General features: G+C 39.2%; 1 protein-coding gene across 1 annotated transcript in view; it reads right to left on the bottom strand.

The window, feature by feature from the left end:
• Window positions 1-19,552, bottom strand: part of CHSY3 (chondroitin sulfate synthase 3) — a 235,935-nt gene extending 216,383 nt beyond the window's left edge. Inside the window, exons 1-2 of the mRNA XM_010981104.3 lie at window positions 18,677-19,552; window positions 15,853-16,136 (exon numbers count right to left, since the gene is read on the bottom strand). Of these exons, the coding sequence (XP_010979406.3) occupies window positions 15,853-16,136; window positions 18,677-19,484 (1,092 nt within the window). The 5' untranslated portion in view covers window positions 19,485-19,552. The remainder of the gene's footprint in view (window positions 1-15,852; window positions 16,137-18,676) is intronic.
• Window positions 19,553-20,124: the final 572 nt, after the last annotated feature.

Below are 20,124 nucleotides of genomic sequence, written 5' to 3'. Positions count from 1 at the left end.
TTGCTTTCCAATTTCCTCCTACTGAATATACTTGAACTTGTCTATTCCAATCTAACATCATAGTTTTAAAATAAAAATGAAATGTCATTCTTTGAATCCTTAGGCAGAACGTCAATGTAACATTTCGAGAAGAACATGGTCTTTGGAATCAAATAAACCAGAGTTCAAAGCTAGACTCTGACAGCTCTCTAGCTGTGTGAACTTCAGCCAGTTACTAAACTGCTCTGAGCCTGTCGCCCGCTTCTAGCATAAAGCAAAGGAAACACTATCCCACTTACAGCCCAGTATAGTGCTTGGTATACAACTAATGATCAATAGTTTACTTTTATAGCTATATATAAACATAAGTCAACTTGATGCTTATTTAGATTATAGACTATTGTTTATGAAATACTAGACATTTCAAACATTTCCTGGCATATTTATTTATAACTAGAGAGAATAGAAATTAACAGAACCATACCAAGCTTCAGATCAACACTGGATGAGGCTGTCTACCCTGCTTTTTAAACTGCAGTAAGTTCTCGTTCTGGCTTCCATTTTCTCCACAAGATATCTACCTTAACTGTTAAAATGATGCAGACTCATCCAACTTTACTTCAATAGTAAGTACAGCATTCAAAGGGAACAAATCTGATCAAAATAGCTCCATACAACGAGGCCAGCATTCTCAACCAATTTTAAAAATAAAAGAAAATCTATTTGATCCAGATCTAGATTAATCTGGCCAAGCCACATGAATTCTACTCTACAGAAAAAATATGGCCAATAGGCTAACAAAAAGTATTTTCACAATTTTCTAATATTCCACAATCTGTGACTAATAAATGTATACAAATTGGCCACAAGAATCAGATGCCACTAACATCACTCTTGATTCACCTTACCTAAGAAGTGTGGAGGTTGGCTGGAAAACTTGATACCCCAAAACACATGCATATAAACTGAAATTTTAAACTAGTATGGTGAAACAGAAAAACCAAAAAAAAGGAATTCACCACTCAAAACCCTAAAATTGTTTTTTCACATACTGTTTTCAACCACAAATCTCCCTCTGGACAAAGAATAAGATGAAAGAAAGGGCTCTTTAAAAAATAAAAGCACAAATGCTCTACGTAATTAGGAACTGTCAGTATTAGTACTTACATACTTGACACCAAACTGGTAACTGCTATACAATTACACCTGGAAGGTCATGGAACAGATCCTCCACTATTTTCAGACACGTTTTACAACTGTCAGATCTGGTAAAATCAATTTTACTCATTATCAACTGTTTCCAAGCAGTTCTCCACATGATGTACCGGACGCAATGGAACTCTGGTCTAATTCAAATGAGACTTAAATCCTATGAGACTTGGATATTTTGAGCGTGTTTGTTAGGTCTAAATTCGCATCTATGAACACAAAAATTACTTCATGTGACCCTTTGTTAAAATTGTCAAAGCTGAAATAAGTTGTCACATTTTCTCTCTTAATCTGGCAATTTAGTTTAACAAGAAAAATGTAATCACATTTGTAGTGTGTCCAGAATATTAGGTCACTGTAGATGTATTTGTTAGCTAAGGATTCATTTTAAAAATGGACCGAGGGAAAATAAAACCTGATAGACAACACCATTTGAACACTGTGAGCACTAGAAAACAAAGAAACATTAGGAATATCAAGGACAGAAAATTAAAATTTAGTTAAGATTAAGAAAACTAGAGCTTAGGTAAGAAAAAAAGACAGAAAAATAAAATTTATTTAAATTAGCACCTTATAGGACCTCATGAAAATGCCTACATTTACAGGGTTTGCTTCAAGAATTTTGTTTTTATGTGTTTCAATTAATACAATACCATTCATTACATTGCTTAGGTTTCAATTTATGGTATGCTGTTAAACGCTCTTTTAATGAAAGAACAAATCAATTTTAATGGACTTGAAATTATTTTTACAATTGATTAAGTGCTGTATAATCTGTATGTAGAATTTACTTGATTGAATATATAAATATTTTGGTAATGCATGTGTAACAAATGTGTATAATCGCAAAAGTAATAATCAATATTACGTTTATAACCAATAAAAATAAACATTCACAAATGCTACTTTAAAATACATTATCAGAAGAGAAAATACTGATTAACAAAGGTTATTTGATGATGGTGGGTCTTTCCAAAGTCAGGAGACAGTCTTGCTGGAATCTGATGGAACACAGTTTCATAAATCTTTAGGAATATTTAATAAAAAAGGGAAATCAAGACATGATATAGATCAAATATAAAAAATACAGAATTTTAAACCATAGGGTAAAGATATGAATCTCAATATAAGCAATTATATGGGGACAATGGATTTATATGCTATGAAATTAATCTAAAATTATCCTGCTCTAAATCTATTTGTAGCAGAAGCTCCCACAATGCAATTAATTAAGATACAAAACAGAGCTGTATGTTCGTAAATCCAAAACTCTAGTTTCACAAAGGAAGACATGCATCTTAAGAATTCTGGAACACTCAACTGAGGTTTCAGATAGAAACCTTATAAAATGATTCTATATTAAAGAATAACCTCCAGGTATTACAAATAATGTCATGTAAATATGCAATTATCAACTAAATTTTCAAGGGAAATATAAAGACAAAATTCTATAATAAAACAAAATTCTTGAAGCAAACCATATAAATGTAGGCATTTTCATGAGGTCCTAAAAGGCAATAACTGAAATAAATTTTATTTTTCTGTCCTTTTTCCTTATCTAAGTTCTAGTTTTCTTAATCTTAACTAAATTACCAACTAAATTTTCAAGGAAAATATAAAGAACTTTGATCCACTGCCGAATAATACTGTGTAATAACATTCCATGCTCTATGCTTTAATGACCCAAAATGTGTCTTGTAATCCTATGGCAAAAATCTCCAAAAACAACATACTATATTGCATACAAGGTCTGGTAAATCATACAATAAATGGAAGCCCAAAATTATAACTTAACATTTATTATGCTTTAAGCTCATTATCCACTTACTGGCCATTAAGCAATAAAGCACCCTGTGACTCCCTATTATTAAATCTGTCTTCACAAGCTCATTAATAAATGTTTTAGTTATATAGACATTATAGACATATATATACTTATATTAAGTATAATATATATAATTGATATGTACATAATTAATATGTAACATAAGATGCTAACTAAAATTTATTTTTACTTATATTAAATATATAGATACTTAATAATATCAATAAATATTAAATGTGTTTTTAATATTACAATTTGCATGAAGATACCTTTCAGATCACACTATACATACCTAAAAAAATTATCATGATTTTTGTTGCTCAAATACACATAACTTTTTTAGAATATGAAAAAAGGAACATGAAGTTCCAAATAATTCATACCACTCAGCTCTTTAAAATCCTTTTTTAAGCCTTCTCATTGTCCTATGAAGCCTCTCTTCTGCCATCTGGCTCTGGACTATTTGGAACATTATTCTCATACCACTTTCTTCCTGTATGTTTCTACTTCAACCACATTGGCCTCCTGTCAGTTCCATACATACCTCAGGACCTTTGCACTAGCTACTTCCTTACCCTAGATATTTAACACTTCCCAGGTTCATTCTAATGCTTGGCCTCTGGACTCAAATGTAACCTCTTCCCAGAAATGTTCCTTGGTAAATTTATCTAAACTAGCCTCCATATTTTTTCTTTCCATCATCATCCTGCTCATTTATTTTCAGGATTTGTGATCGTCTATTTGTTTACTTTTTTATTGTCTACCTCCTTCTATAAGACCATAGATTCCACACGGAGAACCTACCTGTCCCAGCATTCATCAGAGTATCTGATACACAAGAAGCATTCAATAAATGAATGAAACATACTTTTGAAAGCTAATAATTTGGAGAGTCTGTCACTTTAAAAAAATTAGCAGTCTAGAAAATAAGCATATGCAAATTTGTTATGCAGCGGATTTTCCTTTTGTTCTCACATAAGTGCATGCAACTTCTCTTAAAATGATTCAACTGCCTTGAAATATGAGGCATTAAAATTAAAAAGAATGGGGATTTTTTTCATTTTATGAGAATGAGATAATTTAATGGGAAGGAGGTACTGATATAAGAACAGCTCCAAGAAATACAGATTACTGAAAAAGCAACACTCAGACCAATGTGTATAATACGCTGCAAAAATCTTTGTTTTGTTGTGACAAACAAAAATTGAGGAGTGGAGGGAATACAGTATGTGTGTGTGTGTGTGTATATATTTAGTCCCTCATGTAAGAGAAACTGTGGAACAAAGAGTGGACAGTTTATAGGAGGAAGGTGACTCCAGGGAGATGGAAGACAGAACTTGGAAGATTTTTCACTGTATGTATTTTTACGTTTTTAGTTTTTTGAGCCATTTCATAATATTACTGGTTCAAACCACTGAATACAAATTAAATTTTAAATAATTTTAAAATAAACTACTAATCTTGATACACTAAATTTTAAACAAACTAAACTCTTTCATCCTACGACTGTGATATGATTTTTCCTTTGTAATTTTAAACAATAACTGCTTCACCTACAAGAAAAGCCTGCTTTGAAAAAAAAAGGCATTTATGCCATCTAATAATGCAATGGACCAACACCTTTGCCTGTATAACCTGGGAAAGTTGTTCAAACTATGTGGGCCTCACTTTTCTAGTAATTACAAAGGGCTGGAAAGCCATGTATATGTGACCCCATCTCCTACCCCTTTTCCTCTCTGATCTCATATTTTACTAGTCTCCCAGCCCCTTCTCAACTCTGATTTCTCTTCCCTTCTGGCTAGTTTTTGACCTGCCAAGTACGACTCCCTGGAGACTTGTCCACCGACTGTTTCGGGCTGCAAAGCTTCTCCCTCAGATACCTGCACAGCTCAAACACCATCTTCTCAGTAAGGCCCACCAAACCACCCTACTGACAACTGCACACCCATTGCCCTGCATCCTTCTGCCTCTTCCCTGCTTATTTATCATCTTTTCCCTCTAGAAAATAAGTCGAGGACCTCTGCCTGTTTTTTCCTTCTTAGTGACTGCTATAACTCCAGCACCTGGAAAAGTGCCTGGAGTAGTCGATGCTCAGTAAGCATTTGCTGAATAAATGAATGATGAATGAAACTCAATGTGTCCGAAACAGAACTCATTTCTCCTCTGCCCACACCTCAGATACACCAATCGCCAAAACCTAGTCTTCTCCCATTACTCCCTAGCTCTAGGAATAGCACTATCCCGAGTCCAAAACCTAAGTGTCGCCTTAAACTTTTCCCCATTCCATCCCTGCATCTAATCAATCACCTACTTTGATCAACTTTCACTCCGCACTAGCTTTCAACTTCATCTCCTCACCTCCACCTCCACTTTAACTCTTTCATGAAGAGTCTTCTCATGAAGACTTGGTCTAGGGCAAGACCCTCCTGTCTTGTGCGACCATCCCTCGGCACAAGGGCCTCCATCCGCCCTTCTGTGCTCCAGCTGCTAAGATGTTAAGCTGATCATAGTGACCTATGAAGAATTCTTCAAAGCTCCCCATTATCTACGGAACTGATTTTTCACTCTGACTGCTCATTAGAGTCACCCAGAAAGATTTTTAACGTACTATTCATGGGCCTCTTAATAACTGGAACTAAATCAATCACATCACCCCCAGTAATTCTAAGAATCACTGATCTACAAAGATATGCTCTAAGCCTTTGAAGACGACACAGAACGCCTTTCATAATCAAGTTCTAACAAGACCTTCTGAGCCTCACTTCTCCTGCCGTCAGATATGCTTGAACCAAACATACTATTCGCTATCATGGTATTCTTCCGCCTCTGCCTTCCCATGTGCCGCTACTCAGCCGGCAACACTGCTGTGCATGACTGCCAGTCTGGAGGAAGCCCCGCATCCTCCTGTTCTCCTCAGGGGCTTATTCCCTACACTCCTGCACAGCCTGCACTTTCCTCCATTACAGCAGCCACAGCAGTGGATGTGGAAATATCTGCGAACAACTGGTTAAAATCACAGTTACTCACAAAGGGGAAGCCCAATACTATATGTTACCTCTTAAATGTGGAATCTAAAAAATACAACGAATGAGCATAACAAAACAGAAACAGACTCATAGAGAACAAACTAGTGGTTACCAGTGGGGAGAGAGAGGAGGGAGAGGCAAGACAGGGGTAGGGGACTAGGAGGTACAAACCACTATGCTTAAAATAAATGAGGTACAAGAATATACTGTACAACACAGGGACTACAACCAATATTTTATAATAACTTTAAATGAAGCATAATCTATAAAAATATTGAAGCACTGTGTTACATACCTGAAACTAATATAATATTGTAAATCAACGATACTTCAATAATAAAGAAGAAATCAAAGTAACTGATTCAAGTTTTAAATAAGTTAGTTTTCACACTCAAATGGACCACTGATTCCTTTTTTCACTTTTGGGCAATAAGTCAGTATTAAAGCTAACAAGTCAATGAAAACGTTCCACCTGTATTTTATAAAGTCTATGACTACACAGCACTCAAGTGAAATAAATAAAAACAGGGACAACACCTGAAGCCTTGCATGGGTAAACTACGTTTTTCTAAGAATGCTTTAAAATCCACCTTGAATTTTTCTTTAAAAAAAAAAAAAGAGTACCATGTGAACCGTATGAAAACACGTCATTGTGAGCGATGGCTTTATATTCACTGTCTTTAAAACCACTGACCAACTCTTTGGAACAGATGAGTTAACCGATGTTAAAAAAAAAAAAAAAAAAGCAGAAGTGCTGATTACTTTCTTAGGAGTTTTTCCCAAAAGGAAAACAAAACCAGAAGTAATTTTTAAGGAATAGTTAAGAATGGACTGAATATTTGAAAATAGAAAATTAACTCATACAATGGTCTACACCCTAGGCCACACTAGGATCACCTGGGAGGTTTTAACCACCACCCACGCTACAGGCCTCACCTGGAAAAGATTCTGCTATCACGGGCCAGGGATGTGTTCCAGCAGCGGAGTTTTCTCCAAGTCCCCCAGGGCATTCCACTGTGCAGGCAGGGGGTCCAGAAGCACTACATCAGCACCGTCCCAACTACAGCAAAGGCCATCTTTCAAAAGGCAACGGCAATAAACGCTTTCCAACCAATGTTACTTCTTTCCCATAAGGGGAAAAAAGAATATAAACACTGTAAACTGGAAACTATTGAAAACAGTTAACACTAATACAGGAATTAGTATATGTCAAGTATTATTCCGAGGACTTCTGAAACACTGACCGTTTTATTCCTCACAATGGCTCTGTAAAGGGGGCCCTATTTTATGCCATTCTGCTTCGGCACATAGCCAACGGTTACGCAAGGCTTAACGCTGCCATGTATTATCCTGAGCGCTGCTACATACACTGAAATTTGATCTTCACAACAGTTCTGTGAGGTAAGTACTGTTGTTATTTCCACTCGATTGATGAGGGAACTAAGGCAGCGAGAAGTTAAATAACTTGTCTAAGGCCACACAGCTAGTGACTGGAGGAGCTGGGATGTGAAGCCAGGTCGTCTAGCTCCAGACTTAATTAAAAAACCAACATCCTAGTGGTCTGTGCCGTACAGCAGGCACAAAAGACATTACTAGGCAATACAAGTGCTACACATGTCTTTATTTTTCTCCTCTTCAGGAGGCAGTAACGCAAGAGAGGAAGATGCTCGCTTACACAAACTGAAATAAGAATCGTTTAATCCCAGTGCCGAGACAGGTACCACCGCTGGACCTAACAGGAGCTTTCATAACCTAGAAGGATAAAGACTGAGAAGGATGATAGAGACACGAAACCCGACTCAATCAGATGTGAAAGCAGAGAACGGTTAGCAGCCTGACTCCTCCTCCCCGGAGCTCCATGAGGACAAGGTCTGTGTGTTCACTGCTGATAGAAAGTGGCCAATAAATACACTTAAGCAAATGAACTCAGCTGACTCTGTAAGAAGTGACATGACTGAATTCTAAGGCAGAATATGTTCAGTTAATTTTAACACAATATGTTTTCATAGTTTAAGATACTCACAAATATTAAATATTCTTATTTCATATAAAATATTATTTCTGTATAACAGGACATTAGATTATTAAAATGTTGGTCTTTCAATATTTTAGTTCGTGTATGCAAATTTATGTTAGGATTAACTTTATATTTCTATAACACATTTAACAAATATACAATCACTTGTATAACATATAATAATTAGATAATAAATACTATTGAAATAATCATTGAATTTATGAAAAAGAGACATTTCTAATAATCAGCTCAACAGCTAGGTAACCATGCTGCTAACCCCAGGCCGAGCTGTTAGGAATTCTCTTGGGCCCGACTCTGGGCTCCTCAGGTGAAGCGATCGTTTGGTCCTTGATCTGGTCTGATTGCACCATTTGCAGCTGGTGTCTCTACCCTCTTCCTGATGAGCAAAACACAGTCACAGATCTTCCCTTAACCAAGGACACATGAGCTGCACTCTGGGTTCTCACCAAGGAACATGAATAACTCAAATTTCCTGTTGGCCTACCGAATATAAAACATTTGAGTGAGGAGTGATACCCATGGAGGGCTCTCTAAAAAGGATTCTGAAATTCAAAGTAAAATCAAGCAAGTTACCAATGATGTACTTGATCACCACTGCATTGTCTCCAAGGAGAGTGCCTCCAGCAGAACTGCTCTCCTGTGTTACGATCCTGGTTTATATTGAGGGAATTGATAAGAAACATCCAAGTGAATCCTGCTATCCTACTTATCAGAGAAGTGGTGCTGAGCATGTGGTCAGTCAGAGCCCATGTCCGGCCCGTGGGGAAGACTGCCCTCAGGCCTCAGCATCACTGCAAGTCAGGGCTCTCTTTAATGTCAGGAAACAAGGAGCTCAACATGTATTTTCACGTTCTTTTTTTCTTATTTTTCTATACATTTTCCTTTTTCCCTTTTCTCATCAAATTTTATTTTGTCATACGTTACTTTTATTAATACACGTATTTCTTTAAACCATCAATTTTTAAAGTACTGGTACTCTGTAAAGAAAGATACAGCTCTACAGTAAAAATGAATGAAATTGAAAGGGATAATGAAAAGTTCAGATACCACTAACTGTGAAGAATGAGGGACACGGCTTTCCAAATTATAAATGGTGAATAAGGATTTTAAGGTCTCAAAAAAAAAAATTAAGAAATCTATTTCATTCACTAGTTGGTTCCAAAACAATGCCTGTTGAATTTAAAATGTATGTTTGTGTATATATATATATATATATATATATATATAGAGAGAGAGAGAGAGAGAGAGAGAGAGAGAGAGAGAGAGACAGACAGACAGACAGACAGAATGAATTTTAATTCAGTTAATTTAGAAACTTGTAATGTGCTTATTACATCCAACACCTCTGCAAGACTGAGTAACGTTAAATGTATGTCACATCACAAACTGATTTGCTTGTGGTTAAGCCTTAATTAGACTACTGTTTAATTGTCAGGACAGTAAATGAGAACATTCCAATTCTGAGGAAATGCAACCCCTCCATTTTTCAGTGTACAGATTTTCCTAACTGTTCAATAATATCAAATAATTACTTATATATATAAGTTAAACACTGATTTTTTATTTTAATGATGTTTATGTTTAGCTAAAAAACCTTATTAAAATTATGCTTTTGTGTAAAGGAGAAACATGCCACAGTCAAGATAAAATGCAGTATAGTTACATGATAGAATACATGTCTTTGTATGCTGAGCACTAATTCACTAGGTAGAAAAGAGGCTGAACAAATGTTTCTCAAAACATAGCTTTTTGGAAACTAAGGGAAAGACAATGGAAGTAGAAAACTGACCTGGAATGTTTTTACAAAATTAGAATATTTACCATCGATTAAAGAGGAAGAGGATTCAAAGTTTCAAAACTAATATGAGTGTTTGTTATCATGGAGCTTATTTCCAATAGTGTGGAGCTATCTTCCAAACAACGTTTTTCACAACTGTTGGAAATCATCTTCTTGGAAAGCACACACTGCCACAATGCAGGTGGTGAGACATCAGTTAAACGAAAACGAACTAGCTAAGACTACAAAATATGGAAAAACTGTATCAAGCTTCTCCTTCCACTCAAAATGCAGTTTTATTTTGTACAATGAAGAAAACAGTGCGGCAGAGAAGAAATTTCGTAAAATCAATGCATGACGATTTCATATGACAAGTGGAATGGGCGTGGGAAGAGTAGGTGTGAACAGCTTACTGCTCATAGTTGAGTTAAAAACCAAAAACGACTGAATCAGAACCAAGAAAAGATTATCGAAAGACTGAATTTTAGATAAAAATCCCAGACTTATACTTTCCCCTAGATATTAATGTACTTTGGAGGCATACACCGTGTTCATGATACAGTAAAATTAGCATTACAGACAAGGGAAGCTCACAAGCAATAGAAGGAAGCTAAGAAGGATGTGTAACAGCCCTAGAAGACTGGCACGGGTATTTTAACCTTAATGGTTAAGTTATGAAGAACTTACCTGTAGTTAAATTTCTTATGGTGTAGCTTTCTGGTATTACAAGCCCAGGGAAACACTTCTGGAACATATATTTTTGTGAAATAATGGAATTTTCTAGGGTGTCTATAGCTTTGAGGGGGCCAAGATTAGACATAAGACATTCCAGTGTGAAATTAACTCTTTAAGGAATCTAATAAAAGTCCGTTTAGTCATAAGAAATGATTTTTTAAACCCAAGAGAAATATTTCTAGCAACATGGAGCTCTATTTTCTTTGAAACAACATTTAATTAGTAGAAATAAAGATATATATTCTTTGGCTCCATTTAACTGCACACATTAAAAAGATAAATACACACTATTCTGAAAATGACACTCCCATAGATGAAATGCAAAACTCCCTCAAAGGGAGAAGAAGAATCATTGAAATTAAGTTATTTTAATGCTTTAATATAAGTGATCTTACTAAAACAAAACCCAGAAAAACAAACTTCCAATTCGGCTAAGACAGACGCTGGAAATGAATCGTATAAATAATTTTTTAACAGTGAGGACTTTCCAGTTATTTACTAAAAACATACCTATAACAAAGAACATGTAACTATATTATACAACATACAATTCTAAACAGCTACATTTGAAAAAATGGATTCTTCTGTAAACTATTTAAAATACACACCTCCTTCTCGCTAGAAAATGACTCCATTTTCTAGAGAGTATTTTAATGAAATCTGAACACGGGGATTATCTGGTTCCAAACGTCAACACTCTATGCCCAGCTGGGCCAGGCAGTTAAAGTAAACGTGCAAGGGGCGCCTCGCGCACAACAACAGGGCACGAAGGGACTAAAGACGGCCTGCCATGGCGACAGCATCAAAAAACAAACCAAAAAACCTTTAAATACTCTGTGTGCCAAACTGTTTAAGAGCCATATGCAGCCTCCCAAGCAGCCAGATTGCAGCTCCAATAACTAGAAAACCAGTAGCCAAGAGAGAGTGCAATCGAAAATGTAAACCAAGCCAACAGTAGATGCCAATAAATCCTAACACGCAGAGTGAAGAGCACAGAATGATTCTTCACGAACACGCTTCAGTTAGTCATCTATCCTTATACAATTTGAGCTATATATAAGTTTAAGAATAAACCACAGAGTCTAGGGATTATGAACATGTGCCTTATGTCCTTGAAAACTAGGTGTTTCTACCTCCAGGTGGGAAAGGGAGAATCTCAGTTCTGACTCTCTGATGGTCTCAGGCACAGAGAAAACCAGTCTGTCGTGGCCCACCAGCAACCAAAGGCATCTTTATTAGGAGGCAGTCAAGCCATTCCCAGGCCCCTATGTGTGATCTCCTGGAACATCAAGGCTGACCTGTCACGAGCACTTTAAGCAGTGTATATCAAAATGCATTTGCAGTTTATTTATCATTAAAGACAGAAGTCAAAAAGCGAAAGTAGACAGAGATGACAGGGGAGGAAACAAAGCAAGAGGCCAACCAGCAAGACATACTTCCCCAGACCACCAGGACCTTATTGTGCATAAGAACCGAAGCTGTGCATCACTTCCTGAAACACCTGGCAGGGGTTCCAGCGGCCCTGACCAGTTCCTGGGTGGTCCTATGAACTAACTGTAGAATGAGATACTACTGACTTCCTTTCCTACGGAACATTCCAGAGAGCCTCAGAAAAGGGGGCTATGTTCTGGCGACTAGTCTAGAAATCGACACAGTCATTTTTTACTATAGATAAGACTCTGATCTCTTTGGGATTCCTTTAATACTTATATTAAATACTCACTTGTTAAATAATATTTCCACAGTCTCCTTAAGATCATTTATTTAATATTATGTTCAAAAACTGAAGCAAATATTTGCAGTGAGTGTTCTAAACAGGTGTCCATGTTTTATAATGTTTACTGATACTGGATTCCTCCTAGTTTAAAAGACTGAAACATATTGGTTTCTTGTTCTTTGCCAAAAATACAAAAAAAAAAAAAAAACCCTTAAACTTGGATCCTTCAAAGGAAAAAAAGCTGAGTTTATTTTCAGTTTGACTATTTGATATAGATGAATCACTCGGTACTACTAATAATTAAATGAATAAAATCAATGAATCCATGTTATATGTAAGATAGTACATGGTCTATTCAGCATTATGACAAAAATAGCTAATATCTATTGATAATTTACTATGTGCCAGATACTATATTAAGAGCTTTACACGGATCATGTCAACATTTCACTTAATCTTCTCCAAAATCTATGAGGTGGACACCATTATAACTTTCACTTTCAACTGAATTAAACAAGGCTCAGAGAAGTAATTTTAAAAAGACAATGAAACTAGTAAGTGGTAGACTGGTAACTCAAACCAAAATTCAAGTTTATTTCTCTCTCTTGCTCCAATATTATGCCTAACTGTATAAAGAACACAGAGAAAGCAGACTTCAATTCAGCAGTAAAGCAGAGTACCAGAAGAATACTAGGTTTTAAAAATACATTATCTATAGTCAAAAAAAGCTATAAGCTACCCAATCCATAATTTTACCTTTTTTCAATACTCTTCCTACAAGATCTGCAAACCTGTTTATCATTTTTAAAAGATAACATTCTATCATGAATCTTTCATTTATTCAAACTCAGAAGTCATGGACACATTACTTTAACAGTGCTCTTAACTCCACAAGAACTTTTACTAGGAGGAAAAAACAAACAAAACCCTGAAATCCATGAAAAGTATAACGAGGTAAATTCAAAATTTTAAGAAAATTCTGTTGCAGATGGTTCCTTTGAAAGAAATAGGGAAACAAAATTACTGACCAATTTCAGTTAATTCTATGACCAGGTATGAAGTCTCACCTTTACTGAGGATGTCATCCCAGAGTGGAATGGATTAATTTTTCCATAAAATGTCAACAATAGCATAGCTGGACATCATTTCAAGTAACCTAAAATCCAAACTGGAAAGCCCTTGTTTGGCTGTGCCCCAACCCACCTACTCAGGTGTCTAAGGAATCACAGAACACATACTAATGTTAAAAAGCTTAGATGATAAATGTTAAATTATTAATTAATATTAATTATTAAATTTTAATTAAATTATTAAATAGTAATTAATATTAATTATTAAATTATTAATAGATGCTGTTTAATATATTCCTTGGTAATGAAAATTCCCATTATTCCTTTGAATAAGACTTTGAAACTTTATATTAGGATTAAATCAATGCCACCTCTAAAATAAATACTGTTTAAATAGCTTCTTTAAAGAATGAAATTCCAAAACAAAGTAAATTCTATGCAATGGCTAGCAAAACATAAAGTCAACACTTCGAAACAGTATTCTTTTAGGACATAATATTTTCTATTGCTAGGAAAAAGCATAAAAATGATATTTTTCATACAGATTTTGAAGTCAGTGATGACAAGTGTCAATCTAAAATTCAAATGCATTTTGAAAAGTTAATGTAAATATGGTGATCATGCAGTTATATCCTACAAGACTTGGAGTCCTCTTGGTTTGTCTCCTTTTATGGCAGTTAATGAAAAGATCTAAGATTCCACTTATTCTAATAGAGAGGATGCATATCTGTGATAAATCCCCTTCACTTTAACCAGAAGAAACATCTATACTATAAATAAAATGTTAAGCAATTCTTGAGCATGTAGGTCACCTGGGCATATTTCACTCTCTCGGATCATGAATGGGTGGGCTGCTATGTGAAGGTTACACGTTCATAACATAATCAATGAAAACTTGAAAGGAGGGACATGAAACGAAAGATTTGTTAAAACTTTCTATGTGATGTTAAAGTAATAAAGTATCAAATAAAATATAATAATTTCCCATCTTTTTAAAAAATATGGATTTTTTCCTCATCCATGCAGAGTAAATGTCTGCAAAATAATATTTTCATGTAAACAACATCAACTTTGTTTTCCATATTGTGTTTATTTTTTGCCTTCCAATTAGTTTCAGCTTAAATGGAGAGACAAATCTTTTTCACTGAGTTTACTCTACATTACCTATTTTTAAACTATAATACCCTTGCAAAAATTATTATTTTAAAGGTAGTTGTAAGTTGGTTTTTTAAAAAAATTACTATTTCTATCAATAAAAGGAATGAGGTATGTAATAATTTTAAATTTGCATAGTACATAATCCAAATAACTGCTATCATTAATGTTTACTTTCTGTAATAAATGTAAGAAATAGTTCCCCATAGTGTATATACCATGAGGCATAAAAAAGAAAACAAAATTAATGAAAGTGAGATTACACCTCCAAAAGAAAAATGAATAGGACTGTGTAATCTTGAGGTGTAATGACTTCACAGGCAACATATTTTCATAAAATGTTTCTTCCACACTAAGGGAATATGAAAACTTTGGAAAGGTAAGTAAATGAGTTAAGCTATAATTTACATAGGTGTGCACTGGGTAGTTAAAATATATTCAAATCTAACACTTGAAAACCAAACTATACTAAAAACTGCAATACACTACTTAGTGTTGAGTCAACTTTTACTAAGATTGTCTTTCAGGAAAACTATTTTAAATAAAACTGCGTTTCATTTCAAAACCAATTTCTGAAGGAAAAAAACCACTCATTTCATAAAACTAATTGCTAAAATAAAACAAGAGTTCATAACTCAGATTATTTAAATAATGGTTGCTGTTCAGAAAATGGAATAAGGGCAGACACTAAAAAAAAAAAATTAGGGAATCAGTCATAATTAAAGCAGTTACTTAGTATCTTCAGAACTCCTGTTTTTCCACAAAATCATTCCCTTTAAAATTTTGTGAATAAATCTATGTGATATAACATTAAGTTAAATTTTCCTATGCTTAAAAAAAAAAAAAAAGAATGTTCAATTTCCACAGGAGAATCTTACAAGAAACATCAGAGTTGGACTACTTGAATACAAAGAGATGGGATTACATACCTAATCAAAATAACAAAAACAATGAAGTACCAAATGCTAAAAGCCACAGCCTAAGAGAAGAGAATGAGCCCTCTTGTTAGAGACAGGAAATGGATATACATGTATACAAACACCAAGCAAATAAGGGGAAAGTAGCATCTTTCAGAGATGAGACTTTATGTATAGAGGCCGCTGCTTAAAGTTAAGGGACACGCCAATAAGAAAGCCTCAGACACACCTTAGCTCTAATAAGAAAGGTATCTCCCACAATCACCCTAGTGTCCATCACTGACTGCTGCTATCATTTTCAAGAAAATTCAAAGATGCAGAGAGAATAAACAGGATCACTGCCCAACTGTAAATTGTCACCCACCTGTAATACGTGAACAGTTTCATCACAGCTCAAGTCTTACCTCATAAGACCACACACACTGAGTCCCACCAAAACGGCGAACACATCTTCCTACTTCCACGTCCTCGTGCGTGGTGTACATTTCTCGGAGGCATTCGCCAATATGCGGTACCATCCTCCTGAGAACCTCGCGACTGAAGATCATGCCAGGTCCTCCCATGCAGAAGTTCTCCCCAGGCTCCAGTCCCAGCTTGCCCAGTTCTTCAATATTCCCCAGGCCAGTCTGGCCCAGGTAGAGGGGCTTGCTGCTATTCAGTGATCTGAGAAACTCTTCCAGCTTATCACCTACAAAGACAAAGGCAATAATCACTCCTTTTCCTAATTTCATAATCATTTATAACACACAAAGGAAAAAACTTCCAATATTGTGCATAAACTCCCCACAGGTCGTTTGCAACTGAAGAGATGAAAAACCTCTCTGAATATTCTTTTATTTAAAAAAAGACTAATTTACAGGTATTAATTAAATCACAATAAACCTTTCTCAACCTTTAAGTCAACGAAAAACCTCAATAGGTCTAACAATCATCAGATTTTTTAAAAAGGTGAAATAATGATAAAGAGAATAAAGACAGGTTTCTTAGGATGTGTAAAGTAGTGGTAAAATTCCCAGAAATACAATATTAAATATTAATCTTTGGCATTGGTTGGGAGACCATTGCTATCCAATAATTATTTTTCCTGGTAATTGATTTAGTTTAGTCTTTTGTCCTTAACTAAAGTCATATAAAACCCAAAAGGCGTGTATATGTGTGTGTGTGTGTATATATATATACATACACATACATATACATGTACACACATATATATAGGGAGAGAGAGACAGAGGGAGGGGGAATATCAAACTAATCTTGCACTGTAACACTTTAGAACTTTGGAAAGCACACTTTTAGAAAAAATAACATTTGTTAAAATGTAAATAATGTAATTGGGTCCTATTTTGTACGTTCATCAGGAAAAACAATTTAAAAATAATGACCTGTAGCTAAAACAGTTCAAAAGCATTTGGTAGCCTACAGAGTGATACACTGGAATAAGTAGTCACCTTCCTTACTTCCCAGTCAGCATCTTTACTATCATTTTTGATGAGCACAGCATCTGCAGTCATATCTTGATCTTATGCCACGCCCCTTGGATCTCAATGAGTTTCAGCTATTATTGGGTTCTTAATACAAAACGCATTTCATTCTTAACAGAAATGGAAAGAATATGACATTTCAGTATTCTGAAGGAGAATCTTTCAGAGTATTAAAAGATATGACAGAAGTGGGTGCTGTTAATGTATTTTAGAAATTGTCTACAAAGTGTGACAAACTTCGGCCAGGAAACCTTCATGACTCTAATGAGACACAGAAGACTTGGGGACTGTATGATAGTGGATCTATCACTTACAGACATCTACCTAGTTACCTATCTACCTATTAAGACAGTGCATTCACCAGGAATGCAATCATTTCTTTATTTTTGTATCCAATTATCCAATTCTTTATTTTCATATCTATTAATATTTCCTGTGCCAGCCAGTCATAAGGATTTCGCTGCTCCCAACTCAAACCCAAGAAATCTCTAACTACCTCTACACTCAGTCCCTGGGTCAAAATGTGATAGATTTGGTGGGGGGAGTATTTATTTGTTTGTTTTTCCTTCACTATGCAGAAGATACTACGAGAATCAGGAGAAAGCAATGAGGCTACAAGGAGAGTGGCATAAACTAAGGAAGGGCTGCCCCCCTGTGACCACGAAGCTAAGAAATGTGGGAAGCACAGGGAGCCCTCCCTCAATACAACCCTGCCACTTCCCTTGCCTCTCTCCCAGAAGAGAGCAGGACTGTAAAGCTTTACTCATGCTCTAAGGAACCTTCCTCCGCCGAGTTTGTAATTCTCTGGCCAAAGCTACTCACACGCAGGATGAAGGACAGCGCCTCTTTTAAAACTGACAAAGTTTTCTCGTGCTGGGGCTGCGCGCGGTTTTTGGAAGGACTTCCAGCTTCTGCTGCCTACGCCGCAATCACCAAAATGGACTGAAAACAATCCATACTAGTGTGAGCTAGCACAGCTTGGAGCTTCTGGTGCCCGGGAAATTCGCGGGCGCTGTCCCCTCCTTCCCTACAACCAATTGCTATCAATACACCCATCCCCTCGGGGTTTTACTGAGCTGTGGCGGGGGGTTAGGGACGGTGTGATGCCGCACTGTGGTGGCTGGAAGGAGCTGCGCGTTGGAGCGGTGGGGGTGGTCAAGGATTCCCAGTGAGTGGCGGGTCGTGCGAAAGGGAAGGAAACGCACAGCGATGATGATTCCTCGGTCTCACTGGGACCGAAACTGCGCTAGATCCAGTTAAAACAAAAGGGTAAGGGAATAAATCAAGATTACGGGTCTCCAGACTGGCTCTCGCGGGCATCCCAACCCTCCCTTTCTTTACCGAGGACACGCCCCTCTGGACCGATAAGGGAAACTACCACCACCCGGGGCTTTCACAGCAGGGTGGAGTGGGAAAAGCCTCAGGTTTAACCCTAAGGTCCCTTTTCTCATCCTTCCTACCAGGTAAAGGGTAGGAGCAAGCGATGAGCGGAAACGGGAACAGCAAGATAGAGGGAGGCGAAAAAAGCCAGGCAGGTGTGAGGAGGGTCCAGACCGCAGAAGAGGAGGAGGGGCGGACTAGGAATGGTGAGCGGACGCGAGCGGTGGGGGCGACGGGCTGGGGGCTGCAGGAGCCCGGAGCACGTGCTGGCAGAGAAGCAGAGAGGGGCTGGGCAGGGACTGGGGCTCATCGCTGAGAAAGGAGTCGGGGAAGCGGGGAGGCGGGACAGCCGGCGCTGGGAGGTCACCTTTAATGTAGACATCGTCGTCGGCGCGCATGAACCACTCATACTTGTCCAGGTAGTGGTCGTGCATGTACTTGATCATCATGAAGGACTTTTTCTGGGGAGGGTAGGAGTCGTCCACCCCAGGTAGCGCGATGACAGGCAGGGGTGGCGGGGGCTGGCCAAGCCCGGCGTTGGGGGGCTGCTGGCTGGAAAAGAACTCCACGCGGCCGGGGATGAAGCGCGCCCAGGTCCGCTGCGCCGCCAGCGCGCGGCTGCCCAGGTACTTCTGCGCGGTCATCACCCCCACGTATAGAAAATCCCGGGGTCGGGAGCTCGGGGCGGCGGCACCTCCGTCCCCGCTGCCGTTGTGGCTACTCCCCGGCCGGCCACCTCTCCGCTGCCCAGCCGCGCCCCCGTCCTCCTCCTCGGGTTCCCCTTCGGTCCCCGGGGCTCCGGGGAGCCCCGTCGCGCCTTCGGGCTCGCGTCCTCGCCGCCGCTGCTGCAGCGGAGGTGGTTGCTGCCAGGGGCTGCTCCGAAAACTGGTTACTCCGGGCGCTGCTTCAGGCAGCTGCGGCCCCTGGAGCTCCTGGCGCGCGGGGGGCGGCGACTGCTTCGGCCACGGCCGGGCATGAGGCTGGGGGAGCGGCTGCTGCGCGCCGGCGCCGGGGCCAGCGGCCGAGCGGCCGTAGTAGGAGCAGAGGCTGGAGCCGCGTCTCTTCCTCTCGCTCAGCTCGGCCACTCTGGGGGCGATGAGCCAGGACGCCGCGGTGAAGCCCAGCACCAGCCCCAATGCCACGCTCATCCACGGGCGGCGGGAGCGCACGGCCATCGCGGCTGCCCCGGGCGCGGACGCTGGCTGACTGGCTGCGGCGCGGCGCGCAGGGTCTCCCGGCTCACACCCGCCCCTCCTCCGCCTCAGCGCCCCCAGCCCCGGCCGCTGCCCGCCGACGAGGCGCCGACGCGGGCTCGGGGTCGGAGCGCTCCGGACGCCTAGCCCGCTGCGCGCTGCAGCTGCCGGCCGCGCTCCCCGCTCCGCTCTGGGTCGGGGCTCCGAACGAGGGTCGGGAGTGAAACTTCTCCCGGCGGTGGTGGCGGCGGCGGCAGCGAGAGGAGCTGCAGGAGGAGGAGGAGGTGGAGCGGCGGCGGAGGCAACGCGACCGCTCCTAGGCTGCCACCCTGTCACTGGCGCGCCTGGTCCCTCCCTCCTCCCTCCCGAGCCCCCGCCCTCGCTCCCCCCGCCGCCGAGCTCCGGACTGGCCCGGAGGAGGAGCCACGAGCACCACCGCTGCCAGCCTGAGGGAAGCGCGGGCCGCGGTATTTCCCCGTTACCCGCCCTTGGACGCCCCCCGTCCGCGCCTCGGTCCAGAGCCGGCCTCCTCTCCGGAAGGAAACGATCCCTGTCGGGCCGCCTCCGGCTTCCAGCGCCGACGCCCCCTCGTCCCTCCTCCCCCGGCCCTCGCTCTCCGTCC

The sequence above is a fragment of the Camelus dromedarius genome, chromosome 3 (assembly GCF_036321535.1).
Source record: "Camelus dromedarius isolate mCamDro1 chromosome 3, mCamDro1.pat, whole genome shotgun sequence".
NCBI classification, from domain to species: Eukaryota; Metazoa; Chordata; class Mammalia; order Artiodactyla; family Camelidae; genus Camelus; species Camelus dromedarius.
The sequence above is the reverse complement of the archived record's forward strand: the minus strand, read 5'-3'. Positions and strand labels throughout refer to the sequence as shown.